The sequence below is a fragment of the Hoplias malabaricus genome, chromosome 1 (assembly GCF_029633855.1).
Source record: "Hoplias malabaricus isolate fHopMal1 chromosome 1, fHopMal1.hap1, whole genome shotgun sequence".
NCBI lineage: Eukaryota > Metazoa > Chordata > Actinopteri > Characiformes > Erythrinidae > Hoplias > Hoplias malabaricus.
Window position 1 is genome coordinate 63,683,348 of NC_089800.1, and position 22,831 is coordinate 63,706,178.

The following is a 22,831-nucleotide window of genomic DNA, read 5'->3' on the forward strand; positions in this document are numbered from 1 at the left end:
GCAGCTGCACATATCCCGAAGGTAACCATGCCCAATTCCAAGCATCGACTAGAGGGGTATGAATCAGCATTGGCTGTGTTCTCTGGAGTGACGGAGCAAGTGGTGTGTTTGGATACAGAACTTATCAACTTCAGCACCTGACCTTTGTTTCCCAGGAATAAAACCGCAAATTAGTTTCCTAGGATAATCCCAGATCTGAGCTCTGATTGTGTTCAGCTGATTGTGACTGATCACACTGACACTCAACTCAGCGTCCAAAATCAGCGTTGCCCTGTGTCTACGAAACAGTTCTAGAGATGTTTCTGAAGTTCCAAGAACCTCCGAAACGTGTGTATTTGAGAGAATAGTTTGTGTGTGTGTGTGTGTGTGTTAGAATTGTGGTATTGTGTATATGTAGAGAGGCACTGAATAGAGAATAAGAGAAATTCTGTTAAGTTTTTCGGTATATTTTTGTATATTGATTTGTTTTATTACGACCACTAAAAGATCCTGTGAGAAGCTAAACAATTAACGTTCCTATAACGCCCTCTGGAGTACAAAACACAGAACTTCACAGTAAACAAACACTAACAGCATAAACTTTACAAAAAATGGCTTGAGTACTTTTTTTACACAGTACATTTATAATATTAAAAAACCCAATATAACAGAATGCACAAAACAAATATTTACAAAAATATTATTTCTATACAAAATTCATTTTCTCTGTAAAATACTCCATGAATGAACCCAAAGCTGAAAAAACATAAAACACAACGCTGGTGATAATAATAAATAAAAAATTTTGCAGCTTTAAATGTAACGATTGGTTTGGTTCGGAGAACATGACACACAAAAGGTTGTTGAACAATAAAAATACAGTACATTGTTCATTATATACAGTTTTTAACATAAAAGTAAGGCCACTTTTGCAGGAGTCTGTGTTTGATTTTTGTTTTTGTTGTTGATTGTTGTTCAAACTCAGATGTGTTTTCCTGTCAGGAAGAAGATCGGCTGGTCTTCCTTGGCGTTTGCTGTCTGAAACTCGTCACTGAGCCGGAACCTCCACTCATCCTCAAGTTCCAGCCTGACGACCGTCTGCCGCAGGGCGTTACGGTTGGGACAGATCACACACAAAGTCGCCCCTAAATAAACACATAGATAATTTTTTTAAAACAGGGAACGGGAGTTCTTACCAAACGTTCTGCAAACTTTGTAAGCCCTCATTCCACCTGTCCTTCAATGCAGCAGTATCACCACAAAATGTGTATTATTTGGGTTGTGGATCATTCATGGCGCTGCAGTAACACTGAAGTGGCCGTTGTATGTTTTTATGTATTGTGCAACATACATTAGTGTTACATACATTACCGCTCTTCTTTGCAATGCTTTTGGGTTTTGATACTCAAACCATTTCCCAAGGTCCCTAAAGTGGTCCATGTTTCTGCACACAGCAGCTCTGCAAGAGTTTTTAAACTCTGAGAATAGTCCACCAACCAAAAATATCTAGCCAACTGCAGAGGCCTGTGTCTATTAATGAAGGACTACAGCAGAGGTATTCAAATTCAAATGCATGCAAAGGAATCACAGGAGGGGCAGGGACTGGATGAGAGATTGAAAAAAAACTGCTTTTATAAAAACATGAGCAATTTAGATTCTCATCAGGGGGACTAAAATGTATAGAGGTTTGTCCCCTGTAGGAAATATGTTATTCTCCACCCACTGGATTTCTGTCTCTGCAGTGAGTGTACTTGAAAGTTTTTGGTGTCCAAATTGTTAAATGTTTTTCTGAAGACTGTGAATTAGTTGCAAAAACCACACACACACTGATCACCTGAAACATTACGAACATCTCCATTTTTTCTACATTGCCTGCCACATCTCTGATCTTACAGGAGCACTATAGTCCATCTGTTGCTCTGCATACATCTGTTTGCCCCCTTTTACCATGTTTTTCATTGGTCAGGACCCCAAAAAAGCAGGTGTGACCTCAGTCCAGCAGCAGTGCTATGTCTGAACCACTCATACCAGCACAACACACACTACACAAATGCTGAAATGATCCACCACCCAAATAATGCCTAGTCTGTAATCATGGTGAGAGCTGCTGAGAGAATGGACGGTGAGTGTAGAAACAAGGTGGTGGTCATATTGCTATGACTGATGGATGTAGATTATGGATGTCAAACTATTTAATTATTTGATTAAGAGCATGGCGTAAAGATGCAGGCTATTGTTGACATTATTTCAAATATCTTGTTTATTACCTATCTTCCTACATGAATTAAAATTACCACTTAAAAATGACTGTTTATTATTAACATTCAGTAGAAAATGCTGGTTCTTCCCTCTAATCCTCAGTGGAATATAATAATGTCCAAAATAATACATTAATCAATATTCTTGTATAACTTGTGGTTTAATCAAGGGAAAAATGCAGAACGTAAATAGCCACTAGTTTATTCATATTGTAATTTTAATTAGTTACTTAAACATCAGAGAGAGCATTCATGTACAGATTCTCTCACCTTTGAGGAAGTGAAATTTTTTGAGGAATCCTGGTGTGACGTAGGATTCACAGAAATAGAGTAGGAGTCCCCCGAAGAGCAGCCCCACTGAGCTCACATTCACAGAATGAGGCCTGGAGCTCACAAAACACACTGTCACCTAGTAACACACAAACACACGAGATAAAAAATCAAATTTTTATCTAATTTATGGACCAGTTTATGCTCATAGAGTGGGTCTCCTACATGTTTTGAATATGTACAGAGTCTCAGATACATCCACACACACACACACACACACACACACACACACACATATATATATAATTTTTTTTAACTGATATCAGTGTTTTATATTAGCATGGATTTTTAATGTTTCCTTGAACAATGTAAATTGCATAAAGCTTTACTTGAATTTCATCTTTTGTCATTTATATTAACAGAACCCGGTACAAACTTGTAAATGATGGAAGTCAAAATGATGCAGGAGGAGGTACGTCTGTGGTTGTTATTTAATAGTAAATAGTTGTTGATTGCTGCTCAAATTATATGATTTCTGTTACAAATTATGTGTAATGCCATTAATGCTTTTTATGTGTAAATATTTTCTTGAGCATACATTTTCCTCTGGTTCTGTTTTGTGAGCTTGTGTCCAGTAAAGTTGTGCTTGGTGAGGTTCTGGTTCTGTGATGTTGTGTTCTGTGAGGTTGTCATCTATGAAGTTGTTTTCTGTGTGGATGTGTCCTATGATGCTCTGCTTAGTGAGGTTCTGGTTTTGAGAACTATGTGAGACCAGTGAGGTTGTGTTCTGTGAGTCTGTGCACCTCAGGACCGAGATTGAGGTAGCAATCCACAGAGAGGACGGGGTGAGTGTAATTTCCAGCGCTGAGAGGAAACAATTGCTGACTCATTTGCTGCAAATATTTCTCCAGCAGCAGCTGAGCCGGTGTTGCCAGGAAAACGTGTTTACTGTCAGGAGCACAGATATACTGGGACGGCTGCACAGTGGTTGTGACATCTGTCATCTAAACAGAGAAACAGTAAAAATAATGTTATAAGACTGTTACATTAAATTTAGTCTGACAGTGAAGAAAGCTGTATAAAATGGGGTTAGTTTGTTAAAAAAAATCCATTCATCCCTGAACCAATGCATCAGTACTTTTAAAAGGACCAAAATCAAACCTGTTGATATTGATGAAATTAACAAACAACTTTAAAGGTAAATTTCACTCATTGTTAGCGTAAGGTTAGTTTGGAATTGTTGTTTAGTTTGAATAAACTCAGATCTGAAGTAAGCTCTTAACCATATAATAAAAAGAAATACAGCAGCACTAATTAAAAACTACAGTGGCCTTTAGGTCCACCCTTGTTCTCCCCTGTAATGATCTGAGTGAGTGGAGTTATATCTGGGTTGGATGTGAAACCTGCAGAAAGTTGACCCTGTCTTTAAATGTAAAGAGTGGACCTTGGTTTTGATAATGAAGGTGCGGTATCCTCCAATGGCAATCTGCTTCTTCATCACACTGAAGTTATTGAAACGACACATTAGGAGTCCAGCACTCTGAACACGGAGATTAAAGTCCACATCGTCACATGTAAATCTGACATAAACAGAGAAAGACGAATAATTTTACTGTTAATATTTTCCATATTTTAACATGTTCTTATCCACAGTCAATGACATTTTCAGTCATTCGTTTTCTTTGTACTGTAATGTGTGTTTATTTATTTACTGAATGGTTCTTTTTGTTCAATAGTGTATGTTTATTGTGAACTGACCAGATTGGGTTATACATTACTGTTTGTTTATTGTGAACTAAGTGGTTCTGATTATGCAGTAGTGTGGGTTTATTATAAACTGACCTGTTCTGGTTGTACTGCACTTCCTTTGTCAGGTCGACATTGAGCAGAATGAAGTCGTGAAGATGTCCTCGAGAAAATGGCTCTCTGCAACATCCTGCTCTTGAGTCTCCACTTGACCATTTCCTTACACCACACACTCCATACTCAGACACATTCGGAGATGACTCCATGTGCTGCAGAACCTGCTTCAAAGACACATTCCTTTCTGCTCCTGCAACACCACTGTACACACACGTATACACACACATACACACACACATATCAATAAACCAGAACAGTACGACCCCCTTCTTGTTTCTACACTCACACTCTCAGCTCCACTGACAATACAGGAGCACAGAAGAAGAGCACTGTGTGTTGTTTTACAATTACAGAATGTTGTGCAGTGACTGCTTTGCATAGTTCACCCTGTTCTTCAATGATCAAGACCACCACAGAGCAGGTTTGATTTGGGTGTGGATCAGAATGATAACCAGCATAACAAGCATTGTATTGACACTGATGTGGTGGTGGTGGTGTAGTATTGTGTGTTGTGCATCCAAGTGTGGATGAGGCATAGGAGTGTTGCAGGACACACACACACACACACACACACACACACACACCCACCCACAAACACTGACATATGCATACACATACAGACGTATATACCAAAAAATGTGGTCATATTTGAAAGTTTCCACAACCCTGGTGCGATTACTATATAAATTTTTTTTGCTGCTGAGCTCCTTATTTACGCTTTTATTTCCAGCCAGCTAGGTGACTGTAACTCCTTGCTGGCTGGCCTTTGCTCTTCTTCTGTCTATAATCTCCAAATGGTTCAAAACTCTGTTGCTTGGCTACTCACTCACACCCACACACATGACCACATTACACCTGTTCTGCCGTATCTTCATTGGCTCCCTGTTAAACACCGAATTCAATTCAAGATTCTCTTACTTATAAAGCATATAAGGCTTTAAAGAATCTGGCACCTCTTTATCTATCTGACATTCTTCTTCCTTACAAACCTTCTGGCACTCTCAGGTCTTCCACTGCTGGGCTTTTACATGTCCCGTCATCCAAACTCTTTAGCTTTGGTGATCGAACATTCTCTAGGCTTGCCCCTCAACTATGGAATTCGCTCCCAACTGTGGTTAACAATTTTCCGTATTCAAATCCAATCTTAAGATTCAACTCTTCTCTCTTGCTTATGGCCTCCCTTCAGTCAAGATCAGAGACTTGCTAATTTTAGGTTCCTTATAATAATACTGATGGTTTGATGTGGGCGGCACGGTGGTGCAGCAGGTAGTGTCGCAGTCACACAGCTCCAGGGAACTGGAGGTTGTGGGTTCGATTCCCGCTCCAAGGGTGACTGTCTGTGAGGAGTTGGTGTGTTCTCCCCATGTCCGCATGGGTTTCCTCCGGGTGCTCCGGTTTCCTCCCACAGTCCAAAAACATACGGTGGTAGGTGGATTGGCGACTCAAAAGTGTGAGTTAATGTGTGTGTGTGTGTGTGTGTGTGTCTGTGTTGCCCTGTGAAGGACTGGCGCCCCCTCCAGGGTGTATTCCCGCCTTGCGCCCAATGATTTCAGGTAGGCTCCGGACCCACCGTGACCCTGAATTGGATAAGCGCTTACAGATAATGAATGAATGAATGAATGGTTTGATGTCTCTTCTCTAACCGTTGAACTTGTATTGTTTATGTGTTGAATATAACAATGATTGTAAGTGTCTTTGGGTTTTAGAAAAGCGCTATATTATAATAAAGTATTATTATTATTATTATTAGAGTGGCACCTGTTCGGGTCGATATCAGCTCTGTTCCACATGACGCAGGAGTCATCTGCGAGGACAATAAATGGCCAAACATCCTGCCCATTGCCCAGCTCCACTCTTCTGCTCCTCTCCAACTCCAGGTTATGATATGATAACTCTTTAATCAAGAAATGGGCTGCTCCTGAGAGAGAGAGAGAGAGAGAGAGAGAGAGAGAGAGAGAGAGAGAAAGAACAGAAAGCAAGAACATATAGACAATAAAAAGATTAACAGGTACAGATTACTGTGATGGGATACCTGATGTTAGATAGATTTAATTTTTTTTTGGTTAAGGCTATAGTTACCTATTCCAGCTCCATTAAAAATGGTGGGTAGGACCAACATGATGTGGTTAGGCCAATATTTCTTATAGACTGCCATCTCATACTCCTTAATGACCAGGATGTGTAGGTGAGCGGCTCCATCCATGGCGTGATAAAGGTTAAACAGACCATGCTCATGTCGTCCGGTGGTGGGAGTAAAAATTGGACTTTTAATGCAGTCAGGATTCTGGAAAAATCAAAGCAGATTTTAGTTAGGATTTTATTACTGTACCATTTTGGTAATATATTTATTTATAGCTAGGTTCTGAGGGCTGATGCTGTTTAATGGATTTCTGATAGATATCACGGGTTTGCTGTTTGTTTTTTAATAATGAAGTGCCAAAATAGTCCATACCCAATCTGAGGTGAGGGGCAGTCTCATGCTCTCCAGCTGGCCTCCTGATTGGTTGAAAGAGAAGTGATGCTCTTTGGATTTGGGGATTATGAAATAGAGTTGGATATCTTCCCCAAGCAACAGGTGAGAGAAGGTGAAAGCATGGAGGCTGGACTCATAGAGCTAAACACACACACACACACACACACACACACACAAACATACACTGTTGGGTTATGAAAAAAGCATGAAAAAGTAAAACGATAAAATTATTGCGTAGCTTACTTATCAAAAATGCTGTTTAATGCTTAAAATGGTGTATATAATTAACATAATATGCTTATAGAATGGTTCCATGTGATCACCTGATATCTAGGATTGAAGCCCATGTACTGATGGCACTGTTCACAGTGGTGATATGTGTTGTATGCAGCATATTTGGAGAGTTTTATTCGTGCTGTTCGTCGACGTCTGTAAATGTCCTCCTGACGCCAGAAGGATTCTTAAAAAAAGAAGGAAATATGAATTCATATAATTGGTGTGTGGGAGAATGTCCTAAGAATTCCAAATGAATGCTTATACAGAATTTATGTTTATTTTTTGGTTGTGCTTACTTTCTACATTCGGAGTAAATTCTGGGCTGTAGATGGGGCTGATATCCTTGTACTTTGGGTTGTGGATGGTAAAGTCAAATGGCATTCCCCGCAGAATGTCAGCACTGGGCCATGACGCCATGGCCTGGTGATACCCAACCGCATCTGACTGAGAACCTGCAGAGAACACAAGTTTTTGTCATTGTGACAATATGTTTATGATGAAAGGTTTAAGAGTGTAAGAATTATTATATTATTCATTCATTCATTCATTATCTGTAATCGCTTATCTACTTCAGGGTCGTGGTGAGTCCAGAGCCTACCTGGAATCATTGGGCGCAAGATGGGAATACACCCTGGAGGGGGCGCCAGTCCTTCACAGGGCAACACACACACTCACACATTCACTCACATACACACACACCTATGGACACTTTTGAGTCACCAATCCACCTACCAACGTGTGTTTTTAGGACTGTGGGAGGAAACCAGAGCACCCAGAGGAAACCCACGAGTATATTATATTATATTATATTATATTATATTATATTACATACTGCAGTTGATATCCTCCTCATCATAGATGTCCACCTCCATGAGTCTGATCAACATCCGGGAGAGAATACCCAGAAACTGCAGATATGCTCCAGTTTTTCCCACCTGGACAAACACATGTAACTCTGTATATAAATCTTGCTAATCTTTTAATTCATTTATTTAGGAATTGCAATTAAATATTAAATACAACGATATGCCCCATGTTACTATGGTATCACTTAGAATGCTAAAGGCATTTCTAGGCAAAAGAGGGCAAATTTTCCTGAGATATTTCCACCGATATTTGTTCTGTAGATCTCAGGGTTGAGTAATTTACCTGGGGGGGTCCACTGAGCAACAGTCTGCGAGGGTGGAAGTTATCTGTCCGTCCATCCGCTCGGTTACTGCTGTCCATGTGGTGTGCCCGGGGCATTGTCCACTGTCTGTAATAAAGAGACTGCTCTGTGCAGGTCATTATTTTACTGAGCAGGGGTCTGAAGGAGCTTACCCACTCCACAGAGACATGGGGCAGAAAGGATGTGGACTTGGGCAAACCACTGGAGTCCACTGTAGTGATGATGTCATACAGAGATTTTGGGAGGAGCACAGCTGGGGGACGGGCCAGGTCCCGGGCCCAGGAACAGGTCCTCCGCAGGGGGGAAACCTGAGGGGATGAGGAGATGGGGGATGGAGACAAGGAACTGTGTCTCTGCCCCTGAGGAGTGTCCCTGCCTGGTGGGGGATGTGGGGGGAGAGTGGGGTCTGGTTTGCGAGGGGAGGACTCCGTTTGGGAATGGTCTGGGATTGTATGGGTCACTAAACACCACAAGGGGGAGACAGAGAGAATAAGATAAACAAATCAGACTTAATAACTCCGAAAAACAGCAGCACTATTTGTAATGAAAAGAATGCTTTATGCTGACAGATAGCAACCACTTCATAAAAGAAACAAACAGCCATTATATATTTATATTTATTTTCTAAATGCTAAACATCTTTATAAATAATTAATAAATAACCACAGTTCAATTAAACACCAATAATTTCAACATGTTATTTATAATCTGAGTTTGCTCTGAAGTGTGTTCTGTCTTGTTCTAAGAAACTCACTTTCCACTGCTAGCTCATCGTCCTCATTGTCGGTGCTGCTTAATTTGTCCGGGTCACTCTCGAATAGGTCAGTAGATGTCTGGACCTGTCTGAGGTTCTGAGGTTCTGCTGAGACCAGATACGCAGCAAATCCAAGCTCCTGCTCCAGAACTGTCCTCTGAAGTGCACAGCAGCTTAACACGCGATGGTCACAGTATTTCAGAGACCTAGAACCAACACACACACACACACACATACATTAAACACAAAGACCTGCAGAAACACATATTAAACAGTTTGCCGTGGCATTGCTGAGAGTTCAACTGACAAGTTTCTAATGGAAGGATTAAGGTCTAGATTTCTGCACTCTCCAAATGCAGTATTTTTTTTGTTGTTGTTTTATGGGTTGAACACATAACTTCAGTTAAACCATGTATTTATTTTATTTTAATATAATACATTCATTCATTTATTCATTCATTCATTCATTCATTCATTATCTGTAACCACTTATCCAGGTCAGGGTCACAGTAGTATAATACAGGATATGTTTATATCAGCAATTAATATTTATATATTTATATATTTAAATTCATGTTCACCCAAAATGTTCTATTTTTCAAAAACCTTAGTTTAAAAACACCTCTCCCATGTTACAGTCCCAGAAACATAAGTTGTTGTGACCTGATCATTACTTTTCGTTTCATAATTTATGGTAATTGTGTAGAGTACTATCAATGATAATCAAAGTTTGTCTAAAGTGTGTTTGATGAAGTGTATTTAAGGCCCTCTCCATATGGGTATTTTAAAAATCTAGTGCTATCCACATGTAAACACTGACTTGTAATTCACTGTATAGGGAATGAGGAGCCATTTGAATTTCAGCCAGAGACAGACATGCTGTGTGAGGTCATCATTTCTGAAAAGATGTGTTTTCTCCATACACACAAGACCACTGACAACTGTGATTTCAAAAACTTGGTGAGCATTATTGAAATGGGCCAAAACAAAGACAAACAATCTCAGTTCTTAAAAATATCTGGATTTGTGTAGATGGTGCGTAAGGTTGTGTGAGTACCTGGGCAGAGATTCCCCCATTGGGTCAAATCCGGTGAAGATAAGGATACAAGGCAAAGCCTCCAGCTCCAGATATGTCTGAGGAGTCCAGTCGGGGTCTTGGATATTTAGCCAGGCCTACATTCATAAAATACAAACCATACATAGATAATAAACATCAGAACACAGACAGTGTGTAAGACTGGAAAATATTACACAAGAGATTAAACTGCAAAAGGGTTTATAAACATATACAGAGTTAAAACAATAAAAAAAAACCCAAACACTTACAACAAAAACCAAAGTGCAGTTTGTACTACAGTATGATATATCCAAAAACAGAATAAATAATTTTGATTAAATGATACCATAATGCACAAATAATAATAATAATAATAAAAACGGGTGAGGACATTCATTCTAATCTGTCTGAGGATGTTTTTTCCTACAGTAAAAAAATAATAAGTATTAAAATAGATTTACCCTGAGCTGTTTGAGGAAGTGCGTCCCAACAGTGATGCCAGACGCTGGGTCTGCAAGGACAATGTCGAAACAGTGGTGCAGGCCAAGCTGATTCCGAATGCGTCTAAGGCGCTGGTGGGCGAGAGACGCCAGGGAGGGAATGGGAATCCGAAGCAGGATCATGTGTCCATGGGTGGGACAACGTTGAGCGGAGCCCAGCAAACTCTGCACCATCTCCATCGTCTCCACAGAGGTGTGCTTCTGCAGTTGCACCTGACCCCCACCTCGCGCTGCTGCCAGTAAAGCTATGCTGTAATGTCTCAGTAGGACCAGGGTCCGGATCACTACACTGTGCAGCTTCGGGAACCTGCAGAAAATAGTAAGAGTGTGGAGCATTTTTAAAATGTGTGAATTTGTATTATATGAACAAGCTGAGTTTATACTGATAGACAAAAGTGGCTCATAACTAGCTAATGTACTTTGATTTAGAATATCTGCTTTTTAATAAATTCACTTATGTTTAACCTTCACTGCTCTTATTCATTCAATTTTATTCTGAAAATGTTTTATATTTCTCAAACAATAAAGCTGGAAAACAGTGCCATATTATTGTGAACCCCCCCCCCCCAGAAAATATAAAAGTACATTTGCTTGGGGGGTGTTACAGTGCTTATGTGTGCATTTATAAAAAAATTTTTCATCCATGTTTTGTTCAAAGCTCAAGAATGTAATTGATTTTTTCAGTTTTTCTCTGGTTCAGATCAATATGAATACAAAATTATTTTTCAAATACAAAAGCAAACATCACAGTTCCAGGTTGCACCTTGACCAAAATGACCCAAAAAGATCATACTTCAGCCTCCCTGATTACAAACACACTCACTAAGGGTTTTAGTGCACTTCATGATTATTCAGTTTGTTTGCTACGTTCTGCCTGAGTTCTGCCTTATATCTTATATTTAAATCTGGGTTCAGGCTACTTTACTCTATTCCACTCAGTTTAATCACTGCTGTCCCATGTACGTATAGAACAAAACCCAAGAACAGTAACTTCATAAAATATTGTTATATTTACAGATTTAAGATTAAAGTTATTGACAGCAGTTAGTGATGTACCTCTCTTCGAGAGCAGTGACGATGCTCTCAAACGAACTATCAAAGCGCAGCAGAGGAACTCCATTCCCTGAGCAAGTTGACTCCAGCAGCTCAGACATGCCAAAGTACTTCATTTTCTCATTATACAGATCCACATCCTACACACGAACACACATTACACACAAGCTTAAATGTGTCATTTCAGTTTCAAGTTTCCAAAAATACTAAAGTACTCTACTACAGAAATTTACAGTCAGAATTGTTTAGTGTTGGTGAATGGATCCAGAGGTCTAAAGGCTCCTCTATAACATTGTCTGATATCTGAGATGATGTTTAATATTTTTACATTAAACTGAAACTTTTTTAAATCATCTCCTTGCAGGGTGGAACAAACAAGACAAAACTGTACTAATCAATTACCCATATCTATTTATCAGTGTGTAAGTTATTACAATGGTAAACAAACTGCTGTTTTAGTGTTGTAGAGAGGGCAAACCCTGATTTCCATCACCAACACTATAAAGAAACATAAATATAAGGTTATCCTCTTGAACAATGAGGAAAATTGAATGTATTAAAACAGAGTATGGTTTAAAAATAATTGTTTTACTTTATAACATCAGTTTTTGTGCATACATTGTTGAATAGCGAAGGCCAGTGGATCTCATTGTAGGGGCTGATTCGTGTGTACTGAGTCTGCAGGGCGAAGGGGAACGAGGTTACATGGAGTATCAGGATGTTATTTGCCTCCTGAATCTGCCTGCAATTCAGAAGACTGTCAACTAATCCTGAGTTTAACTCTCCTCCCACTCGACCATACTGTCCACTGCAAAGCCAAACAAAAACACAGATTTAGTTCACACTACATATAGAAGTTTTAATGTAATGAGTCTAAAAGGCAAGAGGAAATTTACATGTATTTGTAACTAAATTCAAGTTCAAATGTATCACTGTATAGTGTAGTAGTGTAGACATGTTGTACAGGAGGAAAACATCACCTGCTAATGTCCCAGTGAGCATGGTCATGCACCAGTATAAACAGAGTGTATGGGTTAAGTTTAGATTTCTGGATGAGGTCATTGATCTTTGATACCGCAGCTTGGTCCAACTTCACCACAAACTGCTCAGCGTCTTTTAGGCACAAAGCAGAATCCTGATCTAGACCCAGCTCCTGAAGAACTCCTACAGAACCCACAGGACACAATCAGAGAGAACAGACCTCAGTGTAAGTTCAAATTGTGAAGAACACAAATTGAAATGTCAATTAAAAAGTAGTTAACTTTCATCACTGTGCCAGGCATTAACTCGATCATATGAATAAAGCATTATCCTTTTTAAAGAAGAGAAAAAATATTTTTGTGTCCAAATCACTGCTAAAGCTATATACCTCCGAGAAACGTATCACATTTTTTCTAAGAAATGGCTTTACCTGAGTTCCACAGGTGAAGGACCACCTGCCGAAAGGTGACCTCAGATGGTGGGACACAGATGAGGAAGTCCACTCTGTCAAAAGAGCCCAGGTCCAAGTTGTGTGTGCTGGAGTCAGCGATGGCACAGACATGAGAAAGAAGTTTCCGGGCCACAGCGAGCTGGACGGGCCGGACCTCATGCCATTGCACTCTGAACTCTGTCACCAAGGGTTAAAGTAGGGTTTAGAGAATATTCAGGTAAAGTTCATCAAGTTCTGTGGTGAAGTCATGTAGGTTTCTCAAATGTAAATCACCTGAACATGTGGATTCTCCTGAAAGTTCTGGAGTAGAATTGCTGCTGTTTTCTGGACTTAACTTCTCCAATAAAGCCTCCACATTTCCATCTAGCAGTGCCCCACAGAAATGTAGACAAACACATGCTTAAAGGGTTAAACTCTTCCACTGTTTATGTTAATTTATATTTATTTCTTGGTTTCTATTAAAGGATAGTTTACCTGGCCCCAGGGAGCTGAAGTAGGCTTCCAGTTCTGCAGTCAACCCCGAGGAAAGCTCCTGACTAATCTTTCCCACACACTCACTGCGAGACAGCATGCTTTCAGCAAAAGCTCGGGACTGGTGCTTCCCTACAGGGAAAGTAATGATGTCCAGTTTTGAAATGTGTTTATTAATAAGTGCAGATTTTCTCAGTTAATCTAAACATCAAAGCATCTGAAGTTCAGCCGAGTATCTGACCTGTGACCATCACACATGACTCAGTCTCCTGGTTCCGGTTCATGCAGATGATGACAATGTAGTGAGTGTGAGAGAGTCTTCCCTCCATCAGAGAGAGGAAGGTGTGGTCTAGTGCTGGGGCGATTGAGACAAATGTGTCCAAGACCAGGAGGCTATCCCCAGAGCTGGCAGCCAGCTTGGCAAGCCAGGGGAGCTGGCTGGGGGAAAGGGGATGGGCTAGGCCTGGGAGAGGTGGAGGGAACTGTGTCTGGTTCTGGTTCTGCTGGAACTGTCGGATCTCCGTCAGGTGAGACTCCCTCCATGAACGAATCAGAATCTGCTCCAGATCATCAATCAAAGGAACCTGATCAGGACCTGATCAGACATATACACACATACATTAAACTCACAAACACAGAAATCGATTTTTCAACTTTGTATATATACAGTTTAGTTTATGAGACCCCAGCAGGCCATAAGCATCTGGACAATCTTTGTGTGTGTGTGTGTGTGTGTGTGCTTCTCACCTAGCTGAACCAGGTAGTAGACAGTGAGGAGGATCTGCATCTCTGTGCTCAAGGGCTGGACAGATGCAGCTCCGAACTGTTCATAAACTCGAGGAAGAGTCTGAGAACTGCGGTAACACACCTGGAGACTCTCACTCACATGGACATCAGTGGTGTTTCCACATAGATGAGGAAATACACCATGACCTGGATTGAGAGAGAGAAACACGCACACACACACACACACACACACAATTCATGTATCATTTAAGATCCCCATACTGGGGAAGAAAATACAGTGTAACAAAAGTGCTTTAAAGAACATTAAAATATACACACGGTCAAGTACTTATATAATCGGTTACATCTCGATGCATGCGTACGTTCAGATGTTATAGGTAAGTATAGTCATTCCATTATATAACAAAATGTATTAATCGATGTTTTTCCTTTTTTACAGGTCCCCCAGTCCACTCAGGACTATAAAAGCTGGGTGAGCCACATGCTGCCACTCCTGAAAGGACACAGGCAAGTACCCTTTTCCAATTCATAATTGTTAATTTCTAGTCTTTTTAAAATGAATGTCTTTGGTGAGTTGTTTTAGAGAGACGGTGATGTTTTGGGCCAGCCTGCATCATTACAGTTATGTTTTCCTGATACATTATGAAGAACAGAGACAATCGTTTGCTAACTGAAATCGTTGTTTACCTGAAATCAATCAAAATGAAGAAGAAATTCTGAAAAGATGTCTGAACAACTAAAAAAGTGTTTTAACTGATGCAGTGAACTAAATGAAAGACCAATTAAATATATATATATATATTGTTAAATGCCTAAATATGTTGCATTCAGGAATTTTATGACCCAAAATTAAATAATTAACAACATTTAGATTTTTAGTTAAAGAGCCACATAATGTGTGAATTAAAAAATCAGCTTTATTGTATTATTATTTCATGTGTCAAGCTTTAAAGGGTTAAAAAAACAGGGTGCATAAACCTTTACACAGGAAAGTATGACTGTGTTCACTTTAAAAAAGTATAAATGATAAACAGCACAATAATTAATCGCTTACACAAGTGTAAGTTAGAAACTTACTTTCCATTAATAAATACAGAAGGAATGTTGTTTCTCCAGAGCATAAGGGGATCCCTGTGGTTCTTTAAATGAGCATTTGAAGAGTTTTTCCTTACCTTTAAAAATGACAGGCTGCAGTCCGCAGGTCTGTAGCAGATTTTCAGGAACAGTAACAGACTCTCTAGGAGGAACTTGGGGGGAGGACTCCTGAGACACACATCCTGAAGAACTACTGTCAACTACACACACACACACACACACACACACACACACACACACACAAACATACATCCAAACAAAATGATATATTAATTGTATTCCATAAATGACCCATGTTAATCAACAATTTGCACCTACTTTGCAGCATTAATAGTATATACTCTGCTGGAAATACTCTGCAAAGTGTCTGTGTGTGCACGTGTGTGATAGGTTTTGTTTTGTACCTGATTTGGAGCCATTCATAGTGCTGCACGCAGGTCTGTTGGCAGTCTCTGTAGTTGTTGAGGATTCTGGAGACCAGCCTCTGTGTCTCTTTTTGGGAGGACCGGAACTCACCATAGAACCTTTAGACATTCAAGCACAGACATTTAAACATGCCTCCCCATGTGGAGACACAACTCTGATCATTACACAATCTTCCATTTAATTTAAAATAATTAACCATTGATCATGATCTAAAGCATCTCATAGAACAGGCCTTTACTCACTCATATATAAAATCACTCCATTATTTTCTCACTCACAGTGCTTTGCATCAAAGATATTATGTGTCCTTGGTTAATCATTTGATTGTGGCTAAAGTTTTTAAAAAGACTTTGTATACAGTTTAATTTCGGACTTGCTCCAGACAATGGAACATTCCCTGGTTAAAATAATGGAGAGGCCGAGGAAGTTTTTAGACTGAGAGGAAATGGTCAGTTGTTCATTAACCTGTGTGTGTGTGTGTGTGTGTGTGCCTACTGCATGCTTAATGAAGGAAATCTTTGCATTTTATAACAGTGCTGATGGTGAGACAGGAAAAAAAAATAGAAAAGAGAATTTTACAGCAGTTACCAGAAGGTGGTAGGTTTAGAACAAAATCTTTTTACTGCTTGAAGTGTTGAATAATAACAGAGAAATAAAGGAGAAAAGGAAGAGGACAAGACAATTCATCTGGAGCTCCTCCTTAAACACCTCTTCTCTTTGTTTTGTTTTTGGTGCTGGTAGGTGGATTCAATGGGGGTGTTTTTCAAGAGTGGGATGTTTTACAGAGGTGAGAGCTCTGCCACAGAGAGGGTTTAACCCTTTAACTCTCCTCCTATAACACTGCAATAAACGTCTGCAGTTTCCTCTGCTGTTTTCTGGAGTAGTCATAAACCAAAGCTACTTTTTCCATTCATCACTCCATTGATATGTTTCAGCACTTGGCTGTGCCTATATGACCCAATCTGAAAGGGGCTAATATGGTTTAATATCCTTTAATATAGTAAAAAAATATGATCAATATTTGAATTCATTTAGTTTTAATTAAGCAGTGCTTTGCCACTGCAATATATTCAATGTGATTTCAAATTTAAGAAAAATGTTGTGAGAAAAATTGTTCATTCCCATCTGCTCTGAAAAAGAGAATAAATCTATATGCATCTGTGGAATGCTGTGATTTTACAGAAAAAGCTAATATTGAGCAACTTGTTGCTGTTTTTTCATGAATGTATTTTAAGATGCATGAGTGGTGATAGAATGCACTGATATCTTATCACTGTGGCTCTGTTTTCTGAAATATCAGACATATTATTTCATGGGCTCCTAAAACATTTTGGGAATGACCCCTAAATAGGTGCTATATATGTTCTCTAACCCCAAGCTGGGGGTTTAAGTTCAGAGTGACCAGATTAATTTATTGTTGTCTGTACTGATATTTTGATGTAAAAGAGTTAAGTAGGAATTTACTATTAGTTTAACCTTCTCTAAGATCTTCATCATTTATATTTTTAAGGTGACAATAATAGTCTTTACTGGTTGAGCTCTGTTTGTAAGGTTTTGTGAACAGCTATCATATTTTACCTGGGGTTCTTCCCGTAGCATGGGCTGCTGGGAAACCTGTCTGGGGCAGAGCAGGCTGGGATTCGGGAGCATGGCTTCCATTGGCGATGGGAGGAGATGTTTCAGATGCTTGAAGATGAGAGTTCAGATCTGAGGAAAAATGACAAAAAAAAACAGAATCTTACAGAAAACAACTTGAACAACTTAAGCAACAGTAATTAAACTTTAACTAACACTATACCTGTGTAACTGACACTGTTTGGAACGGTGGAACACTGTACCTGTGTAGCTTGCTGTGTGACTGTGTGCTGAACTGTGCAGTGTGAAGTCACTGGATCCAGATCCATGTGGATTCTCCTCAAGACCGCTGGATACAGGGGGGATCTGTTTCACACGGCTTTCTACACACAGATAAAATGTACTTTATATTCTCTGGTGATAAACACTTTTCTAGTTGTTTTTACTTTTTTACCCTGAATAAAATGTGGGTATATGTCTGCATTTGTCCATAGCAGCCGATATCAGAAGAACTGATGAAAAGCTAAGAAATATCACAGGGTTTATTTAACCAAAATCTTCACTGGCTGCCAGATACGTTCATAAAATCTTCATTACCTGAGAATGTGATGATACTTGTCTGCTATGAACTGTTCATTTAAACATTTAAGGAAAGAAATAAACTATTTTTTAATCATTATATTAGCTTCTAATGTATTTAATTATATGTATTTGATTTTTTTATACAGGTATTTTAAATTTGCTACATGGACCAGGATTATGTATTTATGCAAGTCCTATTTTAGTCCAGCATGGCCACATATTAATCACAAAAAAATTTAAAAAGTGCTGATTTTTCATAAAGAATATTAAAATGTACATCAAATTAAAATAAAGCGATGCTATACTAGCTGAATTTTTTGAAGATTAAAAAAGCATCACATGTGCACTTGCACATGGTTCTGTTTGTTATTGTTCCTGTCTCCACACCCCACCTTAGTTCCACCTCCTCGTCTGTGTCTCATTTGCAATCCTGCCCTCTCGTTATCTGTCCCAGGTGTTCCTTGTCTATGGTGTGCATTTAAGTTCCCTTGTCTTAGTGCCTCTTGGTTGGACATTCGTTTTGCTCTTCTTTCTCCAGTCAGTTTGTCTCGTCTGTTCCTCATCCTCATCCATTATCGCTTGTCTCTAGTCTGTTTGTCTCATCTGTTCCTCGATCCGCGTTTCTTTCTCTTTCCTTGCGTATGTTGATCTGGTCTGTCTATTTCCTTCCTTGTGTTTCTTTCTTTGATCATTTAGCCTGTTCAGCTCTCTCTGTATCCAAGTTTATGCTGTTTAGCTCTGTGTTCAGGTTTATTCTGTTTAGCTTCTTTGTCTAGGCCCCTGTTTAGCCCCCTTTGTCTAGGTCTCAGTTTAGCTCCCCCTGTCTAGGTCTCTGTTAAGCTCTCCATGTATTGTCCTTCTGTCCAAGTCTCACTGTCTCTCTTTCTTTAAGTATCCTGTCGCGTTATCCCTGTCTGTCTGTCTCTGTTTAGTTATAATTAAAAGTCATTGTGTTATTGCAAATGCGTCTGCCTCCGTCAGTCTTGACAATATATAATGGCACACCCATTTTAACCACTAATTACAACTGAATATCTGAAGCAAAAAATGTTTTTCAGCAGATAGCAACAATGTATATTTATTAAACTAACATTATACTACACACACTAGAGTTTACACACACTAAATCCCTCTACTTCATGCATACGTATGGGCATTAAATACATAATTTTTAAGTTTTGTTATAGAAAATAATGAATAAGTATCAATATCTGCTGTTTCTCAAGGTCTCAGGATCAAAGTCTTTATCGGAAATGTGGATGTGTAATGATTTACAATAAACAATTTTCCATAAAGTAAATCTCATTTAGAGTATCTCAGTGTATTTTAAAGAATGAAGCACGGTGCAGTAAAGGCTGCTTTATATCTCTGCATAGATCCAAATAAATCTTTCTGTCTCATCATGGGTAAGCATGGCACACAGAAGCTTGTGAACACTGAGAAATCTCAACTCATCTGTTTTGCAGGTAACCATAATCATGAGATTTTTCCAGTTTTCTCCTGCTTCAAACCACTTTGTTCAACAAAGCATGAGACTTTCTTTTTCATCGTATATACATTCTGGTTTAGATGCAGCCCCCAGTTCACATTATTAATTAATTCATTCATTATCTGTAACCGTTTATCCAGTTCAGGGTCGCGGTGGGTCCAGAGCCTACCTGGAATCACTGGGCACAAGGCAGGAACATACCCTGGAGGGGGTGTCAGTCCTTCACAGGGCAACACACACTCACACATTCACTCACACACTCACACCTACAGACACTTTTTTAGTCGCCAATCCACCTACCAACGTGTGTTTTTGGACTGTGGGAGGAAACCGGAGCACCCGGAGGAAACCCACATGGACACAGGGAGAACGCACCACACTCCTCACAGACAATCACTCGGAGCGGGAATCGAGCCCACAACCTCCAGGTCCCTGGAGCTGTGTGACTGCGACACTATCTGCTGCACCACTGTGCCACCCTATTCACATTATGTTAAACTATGTTTACACTGATGTGATTGTCCACATAAGACACCTGTGTTGTAAGGCAGAGATGTTTGCGTGAAGTTCGCAAACGTATAAATGAACAATTAAGATATGATATCTGCAGCTGTGTCAGATGCAGTGAATGTTACAGAATTGTTAGATGAGAAGCACCTCATAGAACTGGCTTGTAACTCATTCACATACACATTCATTCACATACACTGATCACTCATAACTGATAACTCACAAATGACATTCTTCACCACTGATACACTACCTGCTCCTGATGGACCTGATCTTTGAAGAACAGGGTGAATGTGGGCTAAGAAGGTAGGCAGAGCAATAGAGAGACTCTACTCCGTAACTGTAGAACTACAAAGTGCACATGCATTGTCAAAGGAGCTGATGAAATGGACAATGAATGTAGAAGCACAAAGGTTATTGTAATATTATGGCTATTATTGGTGTAAATGCTCTCACAAATTTAGAAATTGCTCTACAATGTATGCTCATAGAGTGATTTGCATCTATGACACTGTGTCCTTGTTTAGTTAAGTTAAGTGATAAAAAAGAGTGTTCTCTCTCCACTGATGATTTACCAATCCCCTTCCAGCAGATGGCAGGTCCCTGAACCAGTAGACCCTGGGCGTTTCGGAGCAGACGATACTTTAAGTGCTTCTGCTTCTTTGGCTGAGTGCTGAGCTTTAGGTTTATGTGGTTTGAGAATTCTGTGAAATATCGGAATCCCTTCTCTCCACAGCCCACACAGTTCCCCAAGAAACCTGAAAACAGGAGAGGTCACACAGAGGTGTGTAAATGAATATATGAGAAAATGTGCATTTGTGTAGTGATTTATAAAATGAATATGATGTGAAAATGCATACAGATTGCTTTAAGGTGTCTGTCAAGGGATGGTGTTTTTATAATTTAGTTACTAATTTATTAACTTATTAGTTAACTTAGTTATTTAGTTATTAACTTATTGTAAGAATAGATTCAGAATGAAGCTAAAGTTTATTTTCTACGCAAAGCCAAAGATTATGATATACAGAAAGTTTTTTACAGTAACAGAAAGCTTGTGAGGTTTGTGTCTTTCTGAGAAAATCAGCTAAAAAGTGGGTCTGTGTGTATTGAGCTGAGAGTGCAGCCAGTTTCCATAGTCACCAATGAGCACAGAAACTGTTACTCCATAACTCTGTGATTGAAAAGAGCTAAAAACAGCTGTGTTTGAGTGCAGGTCTGAATGCTCCAGGTCAGGTTGTCCTGACCCAGGACTCAGTCCTCGATATAAACCTCCCTCTCTATATATATTCCATTCTGAATCTCTTTAATCTAGCTCCATCTAGCTTTAAACCCCCTCTAAAACCATCTGTTTTTAATGTCAATTTTTAGTATCAATTGAATCATATATATAATTTTTAGAACTTAATTAACTGAATGCTGCATTTCAGTGATGAGATCCTTAAAATAATACCAAACTTTATTGTATTTTACCTAAAAGTGCGTTGTGTCCCCGTTCATCTGGGAGGAAACGACGGTCCACAGCACACACCAGGACGTGCTCTGGTAAACTGGGAGACTTTGCTCCCACCAGGAGGAATCCTGCTGGAACGTCCAGATTTTCGGCTGCTACCGAGCTCAGTCGCAGGTCTTTTCCTGCCTGACAGAATCCTGAAAAAACACACACAGAAATATTCCAGAAATTCTTGGTCTTCCAGTGCCCTCTATTCGCTATTACACATTCACGTTATTACACTACTCCATCATTATCACTATACCCTTCTCTTCCAGAGATTATATAAAAATGATCAATTCTGTGATGATTCCAGATGAGGGGCACTCTGTGCAGGTCTAGACCACATCCTCACATCAGCTCCTCTCCTCTCACCATCTGCAATGCAGGATCCCTCTGGGGGAGGTTTCATCTGGTATGGGATGGGGGGACTACTAGACTCTGAGCCATCCTCATCATCCTCTTCCTCATTTTCCATGTGGCCTGGAGGGAGCAACAGATATAATAACTATCTATTTAGTGAATTAACTAAGCAAACTATGGATAATTCTTCCACCTTCTACATTTCCCACTTAGGGTTTTCTTTATGACTAAAAACAGTCCTCCATTTCTCACATTACATACTGCGTATGTACGTTTAGATTGTAATACTCATATCATTAATAACTTCATGTTATCATAGAGCAGAAGGACTCAGAAGTGGTCCAAAATGAATCAGTCAAAAGACATTCAGCTAAAAATAAATAAACACAAATAAATCATTTTATCCTCAACATTTTTCCTGAGCCATTTTGCCCATTTATTACAATGTGGCTTTAATGATAATGGTCAAGTCAGTCGTACCATCTCTAGAGTGAGTTCTGTGTTCTGGTTCTAGATAAAGCTGGGAGAACACAGGTCGGGGAACCACACTGTTGGAGCGGAGGGATGCCTCAATGGAGCTGTGGAGAACCTCCTCAAAGCGTGTGGTTCTGAGCTGTCCAGCGTAAGAATTCCCCATTACCTTCAGGAAAGACAGATCAGTGAGACCATTGGAGAGTGAGAGAAAGAGAGAGAGAGAGAGAGAGAGAGAGAGAGAGAGAGAGAGAGAGAGAGAGAGAGAGAGAGAGAGAGATAGAGAGAGAGAAATAGAAGCAAGGAGATAACTGCTGCTGATCAGGGAGCAATTAAATATCTTATTTTCTAAAAAATCACACAGCACGCACATCACACTTTTATTGTAAAACAAATTATTGAACACTTATGTTATGTAACATTACAACACTTTTTAAATACTGTAAAAAAACCTATTTTAGATTTTAAGGGTTAAAATTTGGACATGCTCAAAGGAAAACAGTCCAAACAGAACTGTTTTTCTCTGTGTT

General features: G+C 39.5%; 1 protein-coding gene across 1 annotated transcript; it reads right to left on the reverse strand.

Annotated features, from left to right (window-relative positions):
* Positions 1 to 526: 526 nt before the first annotated feature.
* On the reverse strand, positions 527 to 22,467 carry greb1 (growth regulating estrogen receptor binding 1). The gene is made up of 31 exons (XM_066681386.1): positions 22,311 to 22,467; positions 21,843 to 21,950; positions 21,449 to 21,625; positions 20,554 to 20,736; positions 17,661 to 17,780; positions 17,401 to 17,529; positions 15,801 to 15,920; positions 15,474 to 15,596; positions 14,302 to 14,487; positions 13,796 to 14,149; positions 13,558 to 13,686; positions 13,357 to 13,446; positions 13,063 to 13,260; positions 12,632 to 12,815; positions 12,270 to 12,459; positions 11,655 to 11,791; positions 10,560 to 10,905; positions 10,099 to 10,214; positions 9,042 to 9,247; positions 8,269 to 8,747; positions 7,952 to 8,054; positions 7,416 to 7,571; positions 7,167 to 7,303; positions 6,823 to 6,984; positions 6,450 to 6,654; positions 6,129 to 6,288; positions 4,350 to 4,571; positions 3,952 to 4,087; positions 3,311 to 3,511; positions 2,508 to 2,646; positions 527 to 1,124 (listed from the first exon to the last, which is right to left on the reverse strand). The coding sequence occupies exons 1-31, from the start codon at positions 22,465 to 22,467 to the stop codon at positions 961 to 963; spliced, it is 5,517 nt and encodes a 1,838-aa protein (XP_066537483.1). The 3' UTR covers positions 527 to 960.
* Between the last annotated feature and the right edge of the window lie 364 nt (positions 22,468 to 22,831).